This window comes from Mustela nivalis, assembly GCF_964662115.1.
Source record: "Mustela nivalis genome assembly, chromosome: 16".
Lineage (NCBI taxonomy): Eukaryota > Metazoa > Chordata > Mammalia > Carnivora > Mustelidae > Mustela > Mustela nivalis.
This window is the reverse complement of record NC_139035.1, coordinates 37354940-37376482: the sequence shown is the minus strand read 5'-3', so window position 1 is coordinate 37376482 and position 21543 is coordinate 37354940. Positions and strand designations below refer to the sequence as shown.

Sequence of the window (21543 nt, the reverse complement as noted above, 5' to 3'; positions counted from 1 at the left end):
CCATTGACCTGGCCTCTCCCGACACTTGCCCTGCTGACATCCTCGGCTACCCTGACCTGCCTGCCTGTGCATGCACAGATCACCCCTTAAGATCCAGAAGGCCCTCCAAACCTGTGGAAGTCTGGCCAGGCCCCGAGCATGTGCAAAGCTGCTGGTGCAGAGGGAACCCATCTTCTGAAAATCACTAGGGAGGGCGGGGGGGCGGGCAGCTGCAAAAGGATGGCAGTCGGCCCCCATCTGGACTGGCCGCCTGTGGAGTCCCGTGCTTCTCCAGCAATCAGGACACCCAGGGGTCTCTTATTTAGTGGCTACCTCCAGAAACCCACCCAGACTCACCCTGGCAAAGCAGCGCAGAGTCTTTCAACTCCGCCGTTAGGAGGAATATGCACCTTCTTGGAGCTTCAGCCTTCATATTAAGCAGATGCCAGGTGCACCCAATAGTCCTCTCCTGTGGCGCGGCCTCTCCTGACACTTGCCCTCTCCCAGGTCCTGGGCTACCCAAACCTGTGCAACCCACACCTGAGCAGTAACCATCCCATATATCAACCTTGGGCAGACCCAGGTTTTCAAGTTCATGATAGTCCAGCCAGGCCCCAACCACTTGCACAGCCACCATTGTGGAGGGAGCCCACCTTTCATAGAGCACTCTGAGCTGAAAGCCACAAAAGGGCACAGTTGTTCTGCATGTGAACTTGCTGCCTGATGGTGTCGCACCTTCTCTAGGAACCAGGACCCCCATGTGTCTCCAAACAGAGGAAAGCCTGTATGAACAGCCAGGCTCCTTCTGGCAAGGCAGTTAAAAAATCTCTAGCTCTTTTGAATTCCTGGGGTTTAGGAAATACAGGTTGAAGATGAAAGTGGGACAGTGAACCCATCCATGTAAGGAGGCTCAGTCAGTTCAGCATCTGCCTTTGGCTCTGGTCATGATCCCAGGGTCCTAGGATCAGCCCCAAGTCTGGGTTCCCATAGCAGGGGAGTCGGCTTCTCCCTCTCCCTCTGCCCCTTCCCACCTCTCTTGCTCACTCTCCCAAATAAATAAAATCTAATATATATATATATATATATATATATATATATATATATATATACACATATATATACACACACATACACACATATATGTGTACACACACACACAAAACCTCTAGCTCCGCCTTTGGGAGAAAGGTTCACAATGGGTATATGGGCTTTGCACTTTGGGCTTGCACCTTATACCCCCAATATCTCCCTCCTGTGGCCTAACATCGATGTGGTGCAGGTATCTAGCGACCTTGACCTCTGCAACCCACACACGCCCAGTCTTCACCCTGGCAGCTACCTGTGGGCTGCTGGGGACAGTCCAGGCCCTCTGGAACTCCAACATGAACCCAATAAGCTGAATGGCAGTAATGGTGTCAAGCTCCCCCAGTAATTAAGGCTCCCAGGTATCTGACCCCAGTCAGCCACCTGCCCTGTCCATCTACTCCAGCTTTGCCTTCAGCAGAAATACGTGCATTTGCATATGTCAAGGCTTGCAATTAAGCGAATGTCAGTCAGATACTCCAAATAGCCCCCTCCTGTGGCCTGGCCATACCCCACATTACCGGTCCTCAACCTAGCAGCAGGCCTTTGGCTGCTAAGGCCCTCCAGGCCTTTAGAAATTGGGTAATTGGGTGGGAGGCCAACTACATGAATTTCCTTCAGGTTTGAGGGAACCCACCCCCTGAAAAATCTTCTGGGGTGGCACCATTAAACTGACCACAGTCGGTGCCTATAAAGTCCTGGGCTTCTCCAGCCATCAGGCTCCCAGGCATCTGCTATTGGAGGAAACGCCAGCTAGCCCTCCTGGGTGGATCTGGAAAGGCAATCCAGATTCCTCCAGCGCTTTTGTGCCTTTGTGCCCATTAAGGCTTGGAATCGGGCAAATGTCAGGTACTTCCAATAACTGTTTTTGTGACCCAGCCGCTCCCATGCTTGTCCTGTTGGGGTGCCTGATACCACCCTCTGTGCCACTGGCTCATATACGTTCTGAATACCATCAGCCACCTTCAGGCAGCCAGGCCTGACAGCCTCTAAAGTTAGAGCCCCTCGTCAACCCCCTGCCTAGCCTCACGGTTAGAGGGAACCCACCCTCCTGAAAACTGGTCTGAGTCAGTCCCTAAAAAGAAGAACCATCAGTCCCCAAGCGAACCTCCTATCTGCTGGGGTCCCAGGCGTCCACGGCCATCAAGACTCCCAGGTGCCTCTTCTTGGACGATGCCCTGACCGGCCTCCATGATCTAGCCCTGGCAAGGCCGTTCAGATACTCCAGCTCTGCCTTCGGTGGCAATATGTGCAATAGGGTAGGTTAGGGCTCGGAATTAGGCAGCTACCTTGTAACCCCAAGAGCCTGCTCCAGTAACCAGTTGTTTCCAGACGCTGACCGGGGTCAGGCGCTCCCTCCACCCTGAGCAGTGCTGCCTGCACATGCGCAGGACATACCCCCCCCCAAGCCGGGCTGGAGTGGGCGTGGCCCTCAACCATATGGAACTCTGGTCAGGCCCCACCCAGCTACCAGCCTAGCCACCAGCAGAGTAGCCTTCTGATAATGGCTCTGAGGTGGCAGCTGCAAGTGGGCAGCCCTCAGTCCATATGGACCTGCTGCCTGCTGGGTACTGGGCTTCACCAGAATCAAAGACTCCTAGACATCTCCTAATAGAGGACACCCTGTCCTGCCTGCCACCAGGCCACACCCTGTCAAGGGAGCTGAAAAACCTCCAGCTCTGCCTTGGGGTGAATCATCCATAATGGAAGGTAGATCTTTAATTGGGCTGATGTGCTCTACCTCCTAGGGCTCCTCCTGTCATCCGGCCCTTCCCAACACTTGCCCTGGGCCTAGTCGCCTGCACCCCTGGCCTTCACGTCCTGTGCACGCACCATATGAGTTCCAGCAGCCACCTTTGGGTTGGCAAAGCTCTCCAGGCCTGTGTAGCTAGCACCTATCGGCAACCATCTTCGTAGGTGCAAAGGTGAAGGTAGCCCAACACTGAAAACTGTTCTGAGGTGGCCACTGGAATGGCAGTAGTCTTCACCTGAACTTACTTTCCGCTGGTGTTCGGGCTCCTGCAGCCATCAAGGCTCCCACGTATCTGTTATTGGATGATATCCAGCCACACCCCTGTACCCATCCTAAACAAGACGGTCCAATTCCTCCTGCTCTGCTTCCAGGGGGAATAAGCATATTTGTTTAGGTTAGGGCTTGGAATTTGGCAGATGCCTTATAAACACAAGAGTCCACTCTCGTGGACTCTTAGGACACTTGCCCTGTTCCAGATTCCCTTTATGCCTGCACAGGCCTAGTCTACACCCTGTACTGGGGCACTGCCGCAGGAGGGAAGCCAAACGGGCCACCTGGGATCCATGATGGCTGCAGATGCCCAGAACTCCAGCAGAGAGTGAGTCTACAAGGGGACAGACTGTTGCTAGTTTAAAGCTAGCAACAGTTTTCAAATGGTGGCCACCCTCCATCCTAGAAGCTATTCAGGTGCCTTTGTGCACATTTAGGTCCTTTGCATCTGGCCTGAGCTCCGTAGGCTGCTGAAGCCCTGCTGAGGGGTGTGGATCACAGAAGCCCTGGTAGCACAGGTCAGGGAGTGAGGGACAGGGAAAAGCACAATGTTAGGCAAGTCTGGGTCATAAGAGTGGGCTGCTGGGAATATCTAGCATTACCTAATTCCAAGCCTTAATCTACACAATGTGCATATTCCTGCTCAAAGCAGAGCTGGGGCAATATGGACTGCCTTGCTAAGGCAAGGCTCGGCAACTTGGCCAGGGTATCTTCCAATAACACACACTTGGAAGACTTGATTGTAGCAAGAACGGGGGACCCCTATGGGGAGCAGGTCCCGGGGGAGTTTGGGGGTGTACTCTCTCTTACTCTTGAGGCAATGCCAATGATTAGGGATGGGTCATTTTTCTATAGGCCTGTAGGGTACCCGCTGCCTAAGGGCAGCTTAAGTGGTGTACTGTGCATGTATGGGCCTTGAAGGTCAGGGTAACCAGAGACCTATTCAAGGGAAGGTGTCAGGGGACCTGTGTAATGGGAGTGGATAGTTAAGGGTACGAGGCATCTGCCCAATTCCAAGCCCTAACTTCCTCAAATGTCCCCTGAATGCAGAGCTGGAAAAAACTGAACTGCCTTTCCAGGGTCTGGTCAGGCAGACTCGTAGGGTTTCAGAAAAATAAGACATGGTTTTAGTGTTTCAATGAGCTAGATTTCTGTGTTTCTGAAAAAAAAAAATAGCAGGTGCATTTTCTGGAGCTCAGGTAAATTTGAGGTCAATACAGTTGGGGGAAAAGGGAAAGCTTCACAGTTCCTTTCCAAATGATTTTTTAAAGATTTTATTTATTTATTTGACAGAAAGAGAGCACAAATGGGGGAGCGGCAGGTGGAGGGAAAGGGAGAAGTAGGCTTCCTTGCCAATCAAGGAGACTGATGCATTGCTCCATCCCAGAACATCGGGATCATGACCTGAGCAGAAGGCAGACAGACACTTAACAGTCTGAGCCACCCAGGCGTGCCTCCAAATGATTTTTTTTTAAATGCTTTCCAATTTTTTGATTCATATGTCATATTATGTATTGGCATAGCGTGCTGTGAAGAATAATTCATAGCAATGAAACTATTTTAAATTTAACCTACTGACAGCTATCTCGTCACAAAATTGAAGGTGAATATGGCCACAGGGATATTTTCTTACTCTATGCATTTGAAACAGCTGTGATCACATTCGGAATGTTCCATTGATTTCTGAAGTCCCTGGAATAGCGCCATTTTTGGTTTCCTGATTTTGCAGATACATTGGAACCAGCTTCAAAGGTCATGCAGGCATCTTATATATTTGGCTAATCCACGTTAGCTAAATCTGGCTTTAGCTATGTGGAGAAAGATAAGGGCTATTTTGAACTACTTTTGAGCAGGGCTTTAGAGGGGAAGGAAGGACATGAATCATATGGGAGCTGCTCAAGCTGCTCAAGAGGGCACAAGATATCAGCTCAGAAAGGGTGAGGAAGCTCCTGTTAGTTCCTTTATTGGACTTTAACCTACCCCATTGTTTTAACCCAGCCAGACTGTTATGAAACAGGGGCTCTTTGCAGAAATACTGGAAAGTGTTTAAAACACTAAAGTCAGAGATCCATGAAGCTTCAGCACCTCCAAGGAACCCTTCCTTCCTTGACCATGGGAACAATAGGCTAAAGATAAAGGAAGCTTCTGTTTCCCGCCTCAGGAGCAGGAAGGGAAGCAGGAATGCTTCAGGCTGGCTCACAGAGGTATGTATGTCTGAAACCAGAGATGTGTTCCTCTCAAAGCAGTGATTCAGAATGAGGCAAGAAAACTTGTGGGGGCAAGTCCCATTTGAATGTTCAGGGCAGTAAAGTGGTCTAGGGTGTCCACATAAGTACTAAGAACAGGGATTATTCAGTAGAATTTTGCAATCACGGAGCTGGAAGGGACCTCAGTAGCAATCTAGTCCAAACTTTTGTTGCCATGGAACTCTCTTCAAACAAAAGCTTCCGCAGGAGCCCTAACACAAACCCGTAGGAAAGCAGGATTGCTGGGGTGCGGCTTGGAGGGTCAAAAAACCCACAGAAGCTTATTTATGAAATTAGAATAACTTTAGGAGCCGGGGGAAGTTTTATTGATGTCATTGAGCAGCTCAAGCAACATTGGTCGCAACGCTAAAAGTTCCCCAAACAGACACATTCTTAGTTTACAAAGTGAAAATCCTTTGACTCTTTAAGGACATTTTACTTGGAGGCATGAGAACAGGGAATATGACTTTTAGTCACACGGAAATGAGCCTCGGATGGAAATTTTCAGATTTAGAGACTATGCTACGCTGGTTTGGGACAATGAGTCTCCAGGCCCCACTAGGTGGTGCCCCTGTTCGGCATTTTGAGAACGTTTGTTTCTCTCTCTTTGGGCCTCGGGGTTTCGTGGGTTCCAGGAACTCCGATTAGATGCCACGCACAAGAGAACCGCATTTGCGTTCTTCTATTTTAACCTCCTTCCGTCTCACTTCGTTCCAAGGATCGAAATCCATGTAACATTAGGGTTTACTGAGGTTTCTTCACTTTTTCAGAAAAGGAAGAAACGAACTCCCTAAATATTCCTAGAAAACAAAACAAAAAACCCAGAGCCTTCCGGGGGGCCTACTGCAAGCCAAAGGCAGGCTGGGAGGTTGGACTTCCTCGAAGATCCTGGAGAAGCAGGGATCCCGTGGCCTCAGTTTCCCCTTCGGAAAAATGGCTCTTGGCGCCCTACCATCCGCGGCGTCCCGTGGTGGGGGAGTCCGAGGTCCGCTTAAATTCTGGATCCTACTTAAACCCGTCCAAGGGGGGTGTCCTACGGTGTGGTCGCTGACATGAACAAAACGATGTTCGGGAGCGCTGGCCCGGTGTCAGCGAAGTGTCACTAAACGTAGCTTCCTACGTTTTTATTATAGCTTTCATTGCCCTCCGGCGGGGGCGCGGGGGGAGAAGCCCCTCGGTGGGAAAACCTACGGAAATGACACGTTTTTTCATTCATTGTTTCACACATCTTCAAGGGAGGTTTTAGAAGTTCAGGCTACAACGTGCTGAAGGACAATAGACAGTGAGGGGCGGGCCGTACTTCTGAGGCAGAAATTGCGGGTTTCACGGCTACTTCCACAAATCCTCCGTCCGGGCCTTTCTCCCCCCAGCGGCAGCGGCTCCCCGCCGCTCACTCGCCGCCAGAGAACACCCGCCGCACCCGCGACTGACGTCCCGCCCCGAACCTCCCGGAGCCCTCGCTAGTGGCCCAGGCCACCGCCGCGCGGTGGGGCGAGGCCTCGGGCCCCGCCCCCCTGCGTCACCGCGTAGCGGCGCAGAGGCGTTTCCCGGGGCGTGCCGCGGTTGCTAGGCGACCACACCGCTCCCCCACCCACCCCTGCTGCTCTTCTCCCCACTCCCGGCCCAGCGAGTCGCGAGCGAAGGCGCGCGGATCTGCAGTGTCTGGACGAGATTCCCTCGGGAAGCGTCGCGGTCCCGGCGGCAGCCGCCCCAGCGCAGGTGGACCCTGCACTTCGAACCCTCCAACCGCCGCCCCTCCCCCCGGGGGCCCCGAGCTAGCGGATGGGAGGCACGGCTCGCGGGCCGGGGCAGAAGGATGCGGGGCCGCCCGGAGTCGGACTCCCGCCCCAGCAGCGGAGGTAACGGCGCCGCAGGGTAACGGGCTGGGGGCGTCCGAGTGGGCGGCTGGAGCAGGCTGGCGAGGTCGGGGGGCGGCACGGGGGAGGCCTGGACTGAGGTTGGAGTGAGCCGCTAGCAGAAGGACGAGGGAAGGGTTCTGACCGCCTCCGGGGGACGGATCCACCCTCTTCCCCTCCGTCAGCTCCCCTCCCCCGCAAGCCCACCGCGATCGGGGGAGGGGGCTGGAGCGGAGTTACGAGAAGCAGCCCTAGATCGGGGATATGGTAAGGAACTCTTAAGAACCTGGGACGTTGTGTGGGGCTTTTTTAGCAAACTGTGGAGGTAGGGAGCACTACCTTTCACGGAAGCCCTGTTGCTCAGAGCCGATAACCAAGGGCTGAACTCTTGGGGTTTTGCCGTGAGGGGTGCGGTCGGCTTCGGATATGCAGGTGAAGGGTTGTGCTGAGTAGGGCTTTCTGGGGATCCTATTTTGAGAGATTCTCCACCTTGCATTGTATTTTACGCCTAAAAGGAGACTAGGGACACCCCCCCCCCCCCTGCCCCGCGCTTCGTTTGCATGCAGACTTCCTTCGGGTGATTTCCTCTGCCTATTTATAGGAATACTTGCAGGTCTTCAGTGTCTTTTTCTCTATAAAGGTGGACGCCTCTCCCATTTTATTTATTATATTCATGCTGTTGGCAAAGACTCAGTCACATCCCGAATTTTGGGTTGTCAGGCAGTTTCCAGTAAAGATATAAATAATGCTATCAGAATGTGAGCTAGTTTTTAAAAAGAATATTCCAAAAATATCTGTACTGGACTTTTTAAATTATTCTTTGTGTTTCTATAACACATCAATGAAGAAAGCTCTAGAAGTAATTTTACAAAGCAGTTTCTAAAGGCAACTTTAAATATTGAAATTAAAAAACTGAAATAAATATTTCAGCATATTTTAAAAGATTTTTTAAAATTCTTCCTGGTCATTATTATTGAATTTGTGGTGTATTATGTAAAAATGATACACTGAAAGACTGATGTGTATAACTGGGAAATTCATATTCTTAGTGGTAGATGAAATACATTATCTAGGACCACCCTGTGGATTAAATAAAATAAACCCTCTCCCTCTTCAGTTGTGGAGACACAGTGCTAAAGAACAGAGGTGCTCCTTAATCGTTTAGCATTTAGCTTCCACCATCCACCAGAAAATGAAGTGGATACAGAAGTGAAATTCAGTACATTTTGTAATTTAGAGAATCCCTTTAGTATTTGTTGTGCTTTTCCCTGTATGTTTCTACAAATTAGGTAGATGTTAAGTAGGTACGTAAATAAACAATAAAAAGAAGAAAGCCCTAAGACCTTTCATTTCTTGTAGACTGGAACTATTCTTCCCATATAACGTATGGAAAACAAGGTCAGGGAAGAAGTTACTACAGCCAGTGGTAGAGCTGAGATTAGAATCCAAGTCTCTGATTTTTAAAATATAGTTACCTCTGCCTTTTTTTTTTTTTTCCCTCTTTCTTTTCCTGTTCTGGTTAGCTTTTAGGCTTCAGATTTCAACTAGCCTCTAGTTGCTAGTAGTAAGTTAAATGAGATCCTTTTGATAGTCCCTATTTTAATTTTTTAAAATATTCCAATTTTAATTAATCTCTACACCCAATATATGACTTGAACTCACAACCCCAAGATCAAGAGTCACATGCTCTATCATCTGAGCCAGCCAGGCACCCTGAGAGTCCCCCCCCCCTTTTTTTTTTTTTAAGAACATTCACAAAGACAGACTTGTTTTAACTATTTCAAAATAAAAACCTAGAAATGCTTCCCTTTAAAAAAAAAAAAAAAAAAGGAAAATTGGGCTTCCTCTGTTCTTTTGCCAAATACCCCAGTTGTTTGTATCCAATGCCAACATGCAGTGTAGACATTTATTCGTATTAGTTTTTTGTGGCAGATGTGAGGCAATAAAGACACAGAATGTTTTGAAAATACAAGTTTATATACTTAAGTTACTGATGGATTTATCTGTAATCCTTTCAACTAGATTGGGGGATGGTGTCTATGATACCTTCATGATGATAGATGAAACCAAATGCCCACCCTGTTCCAATGTACTCTGCAATCCTTCTGAACCGCCTCTGCCCAGAAGACTAAATGTAAGTAAATGAAGTTGTTCTTTGCTCTCTAGTTGTCTTGAAAAGAAGGAAGTGCTACTTAATGCCCAAGGTACAGTTACATCTCGCTGGCAACCCAGACTCTTTTGTTTCCTTTTGGTTTCTCTTGACTTTGAAATAACAATTGCTATGTTCCCACTTTAGCTTTATAGAATGATTTTTATTTGGAGCTGCACTTATTCCTTTCAATCACGGGGATAAATATATGGCATTAGCAAAAAAATAATAAGCTACTTTTATCGAGGGAATGTTTGTTTTGTTATAGAAGGATATAGGCTGTGTGTTGTAAAAACTCATTTTAACAAAAACCAGAAATCGAAAATACCCCTGAATTCATAGATCCGTACCTATTTTCCCCTGCAAGAGAGAAATGCAGTCCTAGCTTATTAGTATGCTACAGAGAATCACTTTATGGACCATAAATAAAACTTGAACAGTACAGTTTGGTTTTTGATGAATTTAATCATTCTGGAGCTTGCAGACATTTAGCTTTTGACACTGTTTTACTTAAGGTAATAAAAAAATTAATTCATATGCCCTCAGCGTACACAGAGTAGTAGGGAGAACAGGGTTTGGACAAGTTCCAGGATAGGGAAAAGCTATCCCGTGACTTTAACATTTGCTGTATATATCATCTAATGAACGAATTGAATAACTGAATATACTAATTTGTAATTTCTCCTTCACATTTCTGCATCTAAGACCTCAAATTGTTTCTATATTCCAAAAAATATTGCATGCATTTTTCATAGCCCTCCCCAATTTTTTGTCAGCTTTTGCTATTAAAGTCAATCTTTTCACTAGTTCTGAGGCTAATAATATTACAGAGTATTGGCTAAATATATTTGGAAGGCTGGTCACCCTATTTTTAACCTGTTCTCTGGAGTACAGTAAGTTTCCTTTCCATTCTCAGCAGGCTTGTTTCTTTAATATGTGAAAAACTTCTCAGAGCTCCAGAATCTCATACTCCTCTGGTTGACCTCAGTTTGGTTTTTTATTTTGTTTTGTTTTTCTAATTAACATATAATGTATTATGTATTATTTGTTTCAGGGGTACAGGTCCATGAATCATCAGTCTTAAACAGTTCACAGCACTCACCATAGCACATCCCCTCCGCAATGTCCATCTGACCATCAGTTTTCTTGGTTACTGGCTGCCCATTAGCATGTCTCTGTGGGAAACTTTTTGCAGTTGGGCTGGTTCATTAACATGTGACTTAAAAGTTCATTTTAACTTCAATTTAGAGTTAGCCAATGCTAATCATCTCCCAGCAGGTCAATTAAATGGTATGTTTCAGGGTCAAAATGAATTTCTTAATGTATAATATACAGAGTAACCATTTTGAGGACATAGGACTTTCATTCGAAGGTAATGGTGTCTCTGCGTACTTTGCTGAAAAATAGGCTCTTTGACCTCTGTTGACATGGAAAGACCCTTCTGACATGACTCCATCCCCAGACCCTGTTGCTGTTTTCACAAAGCCTTTAGGCTTCATTGTTTATCCAAGATGTTCTTATGTTCTCATTGTATACCATAAACCATCTGCATATAGGCTTTTATTGGGTTAAGTTTTGTGTTGCAGATTTAGGGTCAAGAGCTAGGGAAAGAGAATGGAGTGTTTCCTGTCTGGATGAGAAGTATATGCCTTCTCAGAATTTCTCAACAAGATCTTCAAGACTCTATTAACACAGCTGAGGATTCTATTTGAAATGTCAAGAGCCCTTCAAGTTAACAGCATATGTGAAGCATTCTTAAACAAAACATGATTAATCTGGCATTATCTGTCCCTGTGGGATAATTACATAATTACAAAAATAATTAGTATATAATCTGTATTGCTCAGTTATTGTGATTATAACTAAAGACTAGAAATATGTAGTATTTTATAACTATTATACTTTAACATGCATGCACATTGTAGATTCTCCTAGAACAATGAAAGGAAGATTTTATTTATAGCACAATAGTCTTGATACATGATTGATTCAGGCCAGTATTTGAGTTATGTACATACAGGAAAGGAAAGAAACCTAAGAAGAGAACCCCTCCCTGTGTGGAAAAACTCCTTCCTGTAATTCTTCAGATTCACTGGAGACTCAGACCTTGAAAATCCAGAGTGGACTGTACCTGGAGCATGGTTTTCTTCCTGGGAGCCACACTTCCAGAGAGACATGCAGTGCAGCCCACGTTGAGAGTGTGAATAGGATAGGAAGCAACCAAGCAACCCTGTAAGGGAGAGGATGTGGTGGGTTGATGAGCCCAGGGAAAAATGGTGGGGGTGGGACAGCCCCCTTCAAGGATGTGAAGGACTTTTACATGAAATTTGGACACTTCTGTGTAGTTCCAGAGGGCAAACTAAGACTCAGTTTACACGGAGTGAGATTTAGGCTCACTTCAAGGAAAAACCAGAGTCAGGAAATCCAAACAACATCCTTAATTTTATTGTAGTAGTTCGATGCAAATTAAATTTCTGTTCTTATATTAATGTTCTGTGCCTGAGACCCTCTCTTTATCACAAACAGAAATGAAGACCTCCAGAGCTGGCACAGCCTTACATGTAGGCAGAGTTGGTAAAATACCCAGGGATGGACCCTCAAATCCCTTCCCTACCAGCTTGTCATTGGTGACCTCGGTTCTGGAGGGTCATTCCTTTGGGTTAAGGCATTGATCTGTTAAAGTTCCAGTAACTTGGAGAGGTGACACCTTAAATTGTAGAGCAAGTTGAAAGCAGGTTTCTTGCTGGGAGAGAAAGTGGGTGAGGGATTTCCGTGCACCCTAAAGGAAGGCCTGTTGTGGGGGCTATCATGCTGCAGGAGACGGGAGACCTATTTAGTGCCAGATGTCTGCTGGAGGGGGACTGGAGATATGGAAGGAGGTCCCACAGAGAGAAGAGAGAAACTGAAAGGGCAAAGAGAAGGCACATAGTTTAAGCCTTGATATATTGAGAATTTTGCCAAATTATTACCAGTGTTTGTAAAATCTTTTATAGCTTGTAAGGGTCATTCACATATATTATTAATTATAATTTGGTTCACACAGCATCCTGCAAATTGGTATTATTATGCACATTTTATATATAAAGAAACTAAGGCTAAGAAACTGGGCGAAAGGTCAAGCAACCTGCCCAGGGACTTACAGCTTTTAAGCAGGATAGCCAGGACTCCCATAGACCTCTCTCTTCTTCAGCACGTGACTCACAGTAAATATGTAGAAGCACTGAAGTTAGGTGTAAAAATTTTAAGGAAAACTGTCTGGGATGCAAGCGGGAGTTTTGCTTTTATTATGTAAATCTCCCTAAAACCAAAGAATTTTAATTCCCTCATTCTGCCAAACCCATCGCCTCCTGGATTATAGTTCCTTGAGAACACTTGTTTCTTGTTTATTTGTGGGTTGTTGTTTTTTTTAAGCACTTGTAATAGTGAACAGTGAGGCTTCCTGTGACCAGAGGGACCGATGGGACCCTCTTCTGTTTTTTCAGCCCTGAGGACAGAAAGAGTCATTTGACTTCTTACTGATAAGAAACATGTTGTGTAATATTTACTACTTAGCAAGGTATTTAGGTTCTGTCTGCAGGCCTGTTTTATTTTCTTGACCAGTGATAGTTCTCCATTATGGTATCAGAGATTTTTCTCGGTGCATATATCATCTCTTTACTCAAACACTGCTTGCCAAAGTGTGGCTACAGTTTTATCGCTTGCCTCACTTTTGTGTGCTATCAGGTACCACCCGGTTTTTGTAACTACAGGACTCCCTACATGTTCAAATTGATAGAAATGACCTGAAAGGAGCAGGCAGGAGTGAATGTCCGGCTCTTAAAAACTACAGCTGTATATAAAATTGGCCAACACTTAAATTGTTTCATCTTTTTTTTTGCTGCTATTTATGTTTTCTCTTTTATATTGTTATTTAGATAACAGGCTTTGTGCTGTTTTCTTAGGTTATATTAAAATTCTGTTTTTTAAGGATATGGCCACTTTGGATCATGACCTTTTCATTTGTTTTCTTCTTTCCTTCTAGCACCATCTTGAATTTTCCTTAGTGTGTGTGTAATTTTTTTGTATTTCTCTTTTTTGCTTTTCTTTTCCTCCATCTAATTTCATAGAATTATATTTCATCTCAGAGGAATAAGTAGAGCTTTCTTCAGTGAGTTATGGTTTCTTGAAGGAGAATGTTAAGCAAATTCAAGTGTAAAGAGTAAAGTGCCTTTATCACATAGGCTTTTCCTTGGAAGAATGGGTGTAGGTGTAGGTTAGAGACGCAGAAGAGAGACACTATCTCTATAGGAAAGTTTTAGCAGAACCTCCTCCACCCCTCCCGGGGCCTTGGATTCTCACTGTTACTCATCAGATGCATAAAGAATTGGCCCGGAGGATCTCAGGAATTCTCTTAGGCTTAAAACTCTTGTGATTCAGTGAGCTGAACTGCAAGAACTCAGTCATTTTTGAGGGGGGCCTGGGAGTAGATAATGAGGTTTTGCTTGATTCCAGGCCACAGCCATGATTCAGCCCTAGTGGAGAGTAGTAGAAGTGCTAGTAGAACCCGGTGCCAAGTTGTGTATGTGGGAAGGGTGCTGGACTGACAGAAGACCTGGGTTCAAATACTGCCTGGTCCTTCATGGATTCTTTCTCTCCTCTTTTTTTTTTCTTTTTTTTAAACAGAACACTTTAATATGCATATTCTGATGTATGCCCTTAAGAATTGGTGAGATACTCAAAACAGTAAATAATAGGAGACAGTCTGTATATTATCAAATGCCAGATCACGTGGTACAGACTTGAAAAGCTACAGTTAAGATACGAGGTTAATTAGCCTGGGCTTGGAGTAGTTCCAGATGGAAGGGAGGGGACTTGAGTTGGAACTTGAAGAAGTGCAGGATGAGGGGGGTTGAGTAAGAAGATTCTCACTGGAAAGACAGACCTATTAGAAGGAACTTAGCATGTTTAGGGTTTGGTAAGAAGACCGTTTGTTCTTAAACAAAGCAAGGCCTATACTGGGGGTTGAGGTGGCCAATTGTACTCCGGGGGTCTGAAGATCGGTATGACACAAGTCTCTTTTGACTCCTGCCTCTCATCTCACTTTTTGGGTAATTGTAACCTACGTGACTGGACAGTTCTGGTGTGGTTCCGGCCGGGGACAGGTTCTTTCATCCTTCCGCTATTTTTAGTGGCTTCACCATCACATTCATGTTTCTTTTCCATAGATCACCACCGAGCAGTTAACCAGAGATCATACTCAGCGCTTTCTGAGCGGAGGTGAGGTGAAGGTAGAACAGCTTTTTCAAGAATTTGGCAACAGAAGATCTGATACTCTTCAGACAGATGGCATCAACGACTCTGAAAAGTGCTCTCCTGCCGCCTCTCAGGGTAAAAGTTCAGATAGCTCCAATGCGGTGAAAGCCAGCAGTTCTGCCAAAACATCCAAAGCAGTGCCCCTGACTCCCGAGCAAGCCCTGAAGCAGTACAAACACCACCTGACTGCCTACGAGAAGCTGGAGATAGTCAACTACCCCGAGATTTACTTCGTGGGCCCAAATGCCAAAAAAAGACACGGAGTGATCGGCGGGCCCAATAACGGTGGCTATGACGATGCAGACGGGGCCTATATTCACGTGCCTCGTGACCATCTAGCTTATCGATACGAGGTGCTGAAGATTATCGGCAAGGGCAGTTTTGGGCAGGTGGCCCGGGTCTACGATCACAAACTTCGACAGTACGTGGCCCTGAAGATGGTGCGCAATGAAAAGCGCTTCCATCGGCAAGCCGCTGAGGAGATCCGGATTCTGGAGCATCTTAAAAAGCAGGACAAAACTGGGAGCATGAATGTCATCCACATGCTGGAAAGTTTCACCTTCCGGAACCACGTTTGCATGGCCTTCGAATTGCTGAGCATAGACCTTTATGAGCTCATTAAAAAAAACAAGTTTCAGGGTTTTAGCGTCCAGTTAGTTCGCAAGTTTGCCCAATCCATCTTGCAGTCCTTGGATGCTCTCCACAAAAATAAGATCATTCACTGTGACCTGAAGCCAGAAAACATTCTCCTAAAGCACCACGGGCGCAGTGCGACCAAGGTCATTGACTTCGGGTCCAGCTGTTTCGAATACCAGAAGCTTTACACGTACATCCAGTCTCGGTTCTACAGAGCTCCCGAGATCATCTTAGGGAGCCGCTACAGCACGCCTATAGACATATGGAGTTTTGGCTGCATCCTTGCAGAACTTCTAACAGGACAGCCTCTCTTCCCGGGAGAGGATGAGGGAGACCAGCTGGCCTGCATGATGGAGCTGCTCGGGATGCCACCACCGAAACTTCTGGAGCAATCCAAACGTGCCAAGTACTTCATTAACTCCAAGGGCCTACCTCGCTACTGTTCTGTGACTACTCAGGCAGATGGGAGGGTCGTGCTTGTGGGGGGTCGCTCACGTAGGGGGAAAAAGCGGGGCCCCCCAGGCAGCAAAGACTGGCTGACAGCACTGAAGGGATGTGATGACTACTTGTTTATAGAGTTTTTGAAAAGGTGCCTTCAGTGGGACCCCTCTGCCCGTTTGACCCCAGCTCAAGCACTGAGACATCCTTGGATTAGTAAGTCTGTGCCCAGACCTGTTACCATCGAAAAGGTATCAGGCAAACGGGTGGTAAATCCTGCAAACGCTTTCCAGGGACTGGGTTCCAAGCTGCCTCCAGTTGTCGGAATAGCCAATAAGCTTAAAGCTAACTTAATGTCCGAAACCAGTGGTGGTATACCTCTGTGCAGTGTACTGCCGAAACTCATTAGCTAATGGACAGTGCTGTGCTCAGAGATGTATATGTTTGTATTTTTAATTATCTTGCAGACCTGAACATGGGGGAAAAAATACAGGCCCATTGGCGGATATGTTTTTGTTAGACTAGATTTTTTTTTTTTTAACAAGGCAAAACATTTTTATATGATGTAACAGAACTCTTCAAGGGCTAATTACCTAACCAGCCTGTGTTGGCCATCCTGGAATGTACATTAAATGACTTTTTATAGGTCAGTGCATCTTCGTTATTGTCGTCAGATGTACATCACCTTACGTATGCTGCTACTGGTTTAAGTCCCTTTTTCTCAAGATACAAGGTGCCCCGGGAAGTGTATCCTGGCCACTCGTCACTTCTCGTCCCCCTCAGCCTCTGTTCCAGAGGGGTAGCTTGGGACACAGCCGTGGTTCTCGATGAGAGCCGAAGCTAGCCCTCTTGCCTCAGCAGGCCGTTCTGTGGGCTCATCCCAGGTGAAAGAGCTTGGCAGAATATGAGGCAGGGGAAGGTTCTGGAAGTTCTTAGTCACTTGAAAAAGTGGTGTCACTGCTTCTCAATGACTCATTTCTCTTTCAATCCTGTGATGTGTGCTGTTTTAATTTTATGTTGTTATTATTTTTATGATTTTTCTGCTTCTGATATGTTTCCTGGGAAAGGCATTTTATAGCTATCCTACCCCTTTACCAAGCACTGGTTTTAAAACTTAAGTCCTCTGTATCACTTTACAACCCCACCTCACCCCTGTCTCCAGGGAGCATAAAGCAGCTTCTTTGCCTCAGATGACTGTTAAGGGAGAAGCAGCAGGTAAACTTCAGTTCCCGAGTTTCTCGGAACCCTGGAGACCAGCCAACTTGCTGCATTTCCATGGACTTCTTCCCTATAAAAGTGATCACTCTCTGAGAAACCTAACCATGGCCCACAGCCCACCCTCCTCTCTCCCCAGCCCTCTGCCGCTTCAGCATGCCACAGTCTCCCCACCGGCCATTTAAGCCGAAGACTGCCCCCTAGGTGCTGAGTGAACTTCAGCTATAAGACAATCCAGGTGCCGGCTGTCAACCATTTCCTTTTCCTTCGCTTGAACATCCTTTCTTTTTCTCTGCTAAGATTCAGCGAGGGCTGACAGTAAAGCTGACTGCTAGCCAGCTGTCTTCCTTGGAAGGGCGGAGAAGGCACAGTAACTCAAAACTCAGTGCTACTGTGTCCTTCCCCTCTACTTCCACCCTCCTCCAAGAGTGTGCCCGAGCTTGGTCCTCAGAGCGGCCTCTCTGAGGTAGACCGTTGCTTTCTTCAGCACCATTCCCAGGATGGCCCAGTTCCATTTTCACTCTAGAACTTAGTCTTCGAGCTCCTTAAGGTCAGAGATCATAAGATCGCCGGGCAACTCCGTAACCAGAAGAAGAGAAATGCCAGGGGCACATCACTGAAGGAACTCCTGTCTCAGAAGTACTCTGGTCTCCACAGCATGGGCTGTGAAAATGGAGAGTGAGCCGATGTCCACAGCATGGCCTTGGCCGCGGGCATAAGGGTTCAGACTGAGGCCTTGGCCTCTTGAAAAGGGCACATCCTGGTGCTTCTGGTGCCTGAGCAATGGCACATTTTAAAACTTGAATCACTTCCTTCGCTCCGGGTTTACCGAAGGCAGTGGGAACACACCCACACTCCACGTCCCTCCAGCTCCTGCTGAGCCCGCGGCCGCACAGAGAAGGCCCCACAGAGAAGCAGCGCAAGCAGCCCCCACGTTATCTCGGCAGAGCACGTGTCGGGGTTGTTTTGCCCGTTGTTATCAGTGTGGAAGACCTGCTCTTAAGCAAACAGCGTTAAAAAAGACGGCTGCCCCAGACACATCTGCCGTGCCCAGAACCGGGATGTGTTTGTCGGAAGCAATCTCCTGGGTCAGCCCACGCCGTCTGCCACGGGGAGAGGAGGCAGTCCGTGGCTGCGGTGGTCACGTGGTCCGTTTCTGTGCATTGAGTAGATAGATTTAGGTTCCTGGAACCAGGCCGAGGACAGGCTGTAGACAACTCTGACGCCATACAAATTCTAGAAAGCTCTGGGAAGGCGGATAGATGTGTTTCTGCCTAGGTTTGGCAACCTGGAGAGTGACGCAGAACAGAGTCATCGGGCTGGCTGGGGCGCCGTCTTCCGCAGCCGAGTCAGGTTTGGGGAGAGTGGGCTGCTTTAAAACGAGCCTGTTGTGCCAGATGGATCTGGGGAGGTTGATGAATTGGTTTCAAGTTTAGGGCAAGTTGTCATTTTTAGAAGCTGTTACCCGGTGCCCCCTTTTATCAGCCACTGTTAAATTGTCACTTGGATCCCTGCCCATAGCAGAGTGACTGAACTGGATCAGAGTTCGTGCAGAGATTCAGGCTGTCTCCCCAGCAGTCACTGAATGGCTCTGCAGCCATTTTTGTTCTTCTGGTCATTTTTTTTTTTTAAAGATTTTATTTATTTGACAGATATCACAGTAGGCAGAGGGGTGGGGGAAGCAGGCTACCTGCTGAGCAAAGACCCCCCTCCCCATGTGGGGCTCTATCCCAGTACCCCGGGATCATGACCTGAGCCAAAGGCAGAGGCCTTAACCCACTGAGCCACCCAGGCGCCCCTTTTCTGGTCATTTCAATTAAACAGCTCAAGTGGGTTGGCTTCTACTGATTTTTAAGTTGAACGAATCAGTGGAGTTTCCGAATTGCTATTGCCACCATGAAAAGAGTTGGGTAGGAAGTTTTGTTTTACCTTATTCCTAGAGTCATTCTTTTGCCCCCCAACATGGGACATTGGCTAATCCAGCTAATACCTGCTCCTCGTATCAGACTCTGTCCTACCTCCCAGTGACTGATCTGTTCATTCATCACAGGCTATCGTGGTTTCCTTTACTGGAATGTCAGCTTCAAATGGGCGGGCCCACGTCCTCATGATGCTCAGTGCACCGGCTGTAACGCTGTCAGTCGTGTGCAGGTGGTCGGGGTTCGCTTCCCTCCGTGCACTAGGAAGGTGCTCACGTCTTGTCTTCTTTTAAATTGACCCACATGATCTCTTTTTTTTCTTTTTTTAAAGATTTTATTTATTTGACAGACAGAGATTACAAGTAGGCAGAGAGGCAATCAGAGAGAGGAGAAAGCAGGCTCACCACTGAGCAGAGAGCCCGATGTGGGGCTCGATCCCAGGACCCTGGGAATATGACCCGAGCTGAAGGCAGAGGCTTTAACCCACTGAGCCACCCAGGTGCCCCAGACCCACATGATCTCTAATCTCTCCTTTTTGAGAAAGGGTAATCAGAGGAGGATTATGTGAGGACATCTGGTCTAGCACTTGGCACCTTGATAATAGTGAAAAATACAGCCAGAACCTTAACTGTGACTTAAAAGATTCTGTTTCTGTCCCTCGGACACTGAAGGAAGAGAGGGTGTAGTATGGCTTTTCTCCAGAAGACTTTAGTGTATGACTATAGGAGCATGCTTTAGTCCTCAGTGGGGGGTTTTCTTGGCTTTGGTTTTTGACTTTTGGGTTTTTTTAGAGGGAGAGAGCAGTGGGAGAGGGGTAGAGGGACAGAGGGAAACTTAAGCAGGTTTATGTCCAGCTTGAAGCCTGATGCGGGGCTCTATCTCACAATCCTGAGATCATGACCTGAGCTGAAATTAAGACTCTGATGTTTGACCAACTGAGCTACCCAGGTGTCCTGAGTCTTCGGTGTCTTAAGAGGGTTTGGGACAGACGGGTTAGCTGGCGAATGTCATTATACTCCTAACTTTTTTGACCTTTAATCTGTTAAGAATGGGGTTTGTTGCATGATCAAAAAGCAACAGAACAAATGATTAAATAAAAAGTTCAACCACGAAACAGTTTGGATCTGCAGCAGCTGGTCGTGTTGAAACACTGTTTTGCCTAATTCCTAAGTAGGCATAATTAAAGTTAAATGCTAAATTTTAAATAGCAGCTGATAAATGCTGAGCTTTCCTAACAATGCTCCTATTGGTTTAGTGAACCGTGGAAAGCTTTTAATTATTTCTCATGCATCTGTTGTTGGTTGTCCTCAGCATGGAAGCTGGAAAAGTGGCAACGATCATTCTGGACTGCCCCTGGATACTTTTTTCTCCTTTGAGAATGAAGGAAAAGTACTGAACTTTTGAGCCAGGTGGACAGAACATGTTTTTCTCCAGGTCTCCCATCATGTTGGAGATGACTGGTCCGTAGAGTGCTGGAACTTAACTACACGCAGAGCCACTGCAGTCATCTGTGATATGAACAACCTCAAGTCTCCAAATAAAGAGAGGGACAAGATAAGACGAGAAACTAGCACATCAAGGAAGAGTTGTCCTCTGCCAGGATCAGCCTCCCCGTTTTCAAGAATATTCTTCATACCCTCAGTTCAACATGTCCTGCTTTCATCTTCAAACTGGATTTCCTAAATCCCAGGAATTCAAAGGAATTTACCTCCAAACCTGGCCTTCAACTATAATGCGATTAGGGGTAACCCTTTCCAAGTGTCTATTCAAGTATGCCCACTAATTTCAGTGAGGTAAGTTTGTAAGCGTCACAATGAACCCATCCATGTAAGGACTAAAAGCTTTGGCTCCTGAGATCCATAACCCCTGAGATAAGCCAGAGCCACAAATACATCGTCTAGACTTTGAAGGAGAGAATATGATTCTTAATATAGCTCACCAACCACTAAGTCGTGCCTAGACTGTCATCATTTTTCTATAACAGGAGAAGCCTGCCTGCCTGTTGACTAGAGAGAGTCTCCCCTCCTCTGCCACCACACAAATAAGCTAAAAAAGAAAGAAGGGCCCCAAATCGGGCCAGATGGTGACCCGTGACTGTTTCAGCTCAGGATGTCAGCCTCTAAAGCATCACGTTTGAATCATTTTGGTATCATGGGATTCTATCATTGTTCCTTTGAATCAGCTGACACGCTTCCTCTGGGAAGTGTAGCTTGGCATGGATGAGTCAATGGATTTTGTTTTGTTCTGTTTTGGGGTGGGGGGTGTTTGTTTTTAAAAAAAAATAAAGATGAAATGCTTTGAGACTTTTTCAGCATCTCCTGATTGTTTCAAAACCAAGTCTGAGGACGTCCCTAGCTGGTCCTGGGTGCTATACCCTGAGAGGTTCCCAGCATGCGAGTGGGCACCAGTCATGGGTTTTCAGCGCTGACAATGATAAAGAAAATGCTCAAAAAAGGAAATAAAGGGGTAGGATGAGAGACAGCTACAGTTCTTGTAGCTCCCCAGAGCCTGGGGACATACACCCTGGCTTTGTGGAAAAGGGAGATGGGAAGCCATGTAGGGCTGCCCATGTTCCCAGGGGCCCTACACATCCGCTCTCCCATCAGGATTACTGACATTTAGCCTTCAGGGGCCCAGCCTTAAGGATGAATCCTAACAAGCAGATTCAAGGAGTACAGTTTTATTTCAGAAGTTTCAGTGTTTGTCT

General features: G+C 46.7%; 1 protein-coding gene and 1 long non-coding RNA gene across 2 annotated transcripts; one reads left to right on the top strand and one right to left on the bottom strand.

Moving 5' to 3' along the window:
- Positions 1 to 6362: 6362 nt before the first annotated feature.
- LOC309849409 lies at positions 6363 to 6818 on the bottom strand. The gene is made up of 2 exons (XR_014303691.1): positions 6632 to 6818; positions 6363 to 6518 (listed from the first exon to the last, which is right to left on the bottom strand). It is a non-coding gene; the product is annotated as an uncharacterized lncRNA (long non-coding RNA).
- Positions 6819 to 6895: 77 nt separating this feature from the next.
- DYRK3 (dual specificity tyrosine phosphorylation regulated kinase 3) lies at positions 6896 to 21142 on the top strand. Its single transcript, XM_082701896.1, has 3 exons — positions 6896 to 7190; positions 9210 to 9321; positions 14541 to 21142. Exons 1-3 carry the CDS (start codon positions 7114 to 7116, stop codon positions 16113 to 16115), a joined length of 1764 nt encoding a protein of 587 aa, XP_082558022.1. The 5' UTR covers positions 6896 to 7113; the 3' UTR covers positions 16116 to 21142.
- Positions 21143 to 21543: the final 401 nt, after the last annotated feature.